At 42.1% G+C, this 2144-nt stretch overlaps 1 protein-coding gene across 1 annotated transcript; it reads left to right on the top strand.

Moving 5' to 3' along the window:
- The first annotated feature begins 421 nt into the window (after positions 1 to 421).
- On the top strand, positions 422 to 1245 carry fgfbp1b (fibroblast growth factor binding protein 1b). The gene is made up of 2 exons (XM_053618753.1): positions 422 to 444; positions 590 to 1245. The coding sequence occupies exon 2, from the start codon at positions 606 to 608 to the stop codon at positions 1209 to 1211; it is 606 nt and encodes a 201-aa protein (XP_053474728.1). The 5' UTR covers positions 422 to 444; positions 590 to 605; the 3' UTR covers positions 1212 to 1245.
- The last annotated feature ends 899 nt before the right edge of the window (positions 1246 to 2144 follow it).

The raw sequence follows: 2144 nt of genomic DNA on the forward strand, positions 1-2144 counted from the left end.
GTGCAAACTGGGACATTTTAATAAACGTCTACAAAACATCAGTCATTTGCGAACGTTGTTATTGACCTTTTCCATGGACAAGTGATTTTGGCTTTCGGACATATGAACCTTTTAAAGTCCCTGAAAAAGGCTTAATGTCAAGCTTTGCTCTCTTTCACATGCATGGAGGCAATATGAAACTTATTTTTTTTTCCCAGTCAGACACACTGTACCCTAAAAACAATTCTGATGAAGTGTTTTCTGTCTTTTTTTTTTCTTAAATAATGTCTGAATGAAAAGTTTTATCTTAAAGTTTTGATCTTGTGATACATACTTTTTTAACCCCCCGTCGTGACGTCACGGACGGGCGCGCGGGACGTGTGGGAGTGTCACTGAGAGTATATAACATGTCGCGTGCGCGCTAACGGCTCACCAACCGCCGCGTGCATCACCTCACTTTTACTGGTAAGTGATATGCTCAATGAACTCGTGCGTATTTAATTCGGTTGGTGAAAAGTAATAAAGAGTACCAGTGTATATTCAGCTCCAGCGTGGCCTTGTATAGATTTGCACAAAATATAAACTAACTCTTTTATCATTTCCTACTCAGACCTCTCGGAGAAAAGATGCGGCTCTGCAGAAATCTCGCGATGTTTCTGCCGCTCTTCTGGCTCGTGCCGTGCGACTCGGCAGGTCGTGAAAAAGGGACGGAACGAAAGAACGGTGAAACCGAGGACGGAGTCGCGTTCAAAGGGAAAATCCCGGGACGGGAAACATCATGCACGTGGACTGCAAGCGGAGAGACGCACTACACGCTGAAAGTCACGTGCCTGGTCTGGAGGAAGGGGAAGTCTAGCCGCCGATACACCTGTGAGTACACCGCCGAGCCCTCGCTGTGCCGCCGGTTCGTCACGAAGCCCAACGTATTCTGGAAGGATATTTCGCGCATGCTCAATCGGCATAAGCGGCACGTGTGCAAGGACGCTCACAAGACTATCGGAGTGCGCATGTGCAAAAGCGCGCCCGAAGGCGCTCACTTCAGGCTCGTCAGCCCAATGATGGAAATTCCCATGACGACCCCCTCGGTGAGCACGGGACGTCCGGAGGACACGCCCACAACGGTGTGCACGCAGCGCGCCGATCATCGAGAGCTCGCGCGAGGAAAGTGTGGAGACGCGTGGGCGAGCTTTTGCGACTTACTGTTCAGTATAGTCCAGAGTGAAGACTGCTGAGCGCGCGCGCGTGTGCGTGCGTGTTGGGAACCAAATGTTCCTACAATGAATATCAGACTATTTTTTACCTTTGTTCCTCATGAGGTAAACTTCTTTCTTAATAATAATAATAATAATAATAATAATAATAATAATAATATTGTTATTATTATTATTATTAACATCCTACAACAGCCAAGATATTAATGAGGTTAAAGTTAAATGGTTAGGTTTAAGTGTAGTTATAGCATCAAGTGTGTGTGTGTGTGTGTGTGTGTGTGTGTGTGTGTGTTTATATTGTTGGGGGGCCAAATGTCTCTATAAAGAATATATGACTATTTTGACCTTCTGGAGACATTTAGCTGTTCCCCATGAGGGTTTTTCAGAATATATGTCTTGCCTTGTGGGGACATTGTCCTAGGCATCCTACAAGAACGTATGTTTTTTTTTTTCCTTTACAAAAACAGCTTTTATTTGGAAAAAAAAAATCAGAAGAATACTTTGGTGAATAGGTATGAATATAGAATAGGTTAATAGGGTTAGGGGTTAGAAGTAGGTGTGACAGTATTTAGCTACAATAACATACAGAACAAAAAATACCTAACAATGAAATTAATACAAGAGTGTGTGTAAATATACCAGGACACTTCTGCCTTTATGTGTTGGGGATCCTGCGGTCAAATACCACTGAAAATGCATATATACGTGTGTGTGTATATTTTTTTTATTTTTTTATTTCTCCATATACACTTCTGCTTAAAATTTATTTGACCTATGAGTCCTTCAATAATAATAATAAAAAAAAAAGTTGAACCATTTCATGTGTGAGATTGACTTTGTTAATTTTCTATACAACAGGAATAGTGCTATGAATAGGTAACGCCATACATTTGTGTAAAAATACACACACACAAAATCAGGGCTTGGGTTCCAACTGTCTTCTGTTTTGTCAAA

Source organism: Ictalurus furcatus, chromosome 29 (genome assembly GCF_023375685.1).
Source record: "Ictalurus furcatus strain D&B chromosome 29, Billie_1.0, whole genome shotgun sequence".
NCBI lineage: Eukaryota > Metazoa > Chordata > Actinopteri > Siluriformes > Ictaluridae > Ictalurus > Ictalurus furcatus.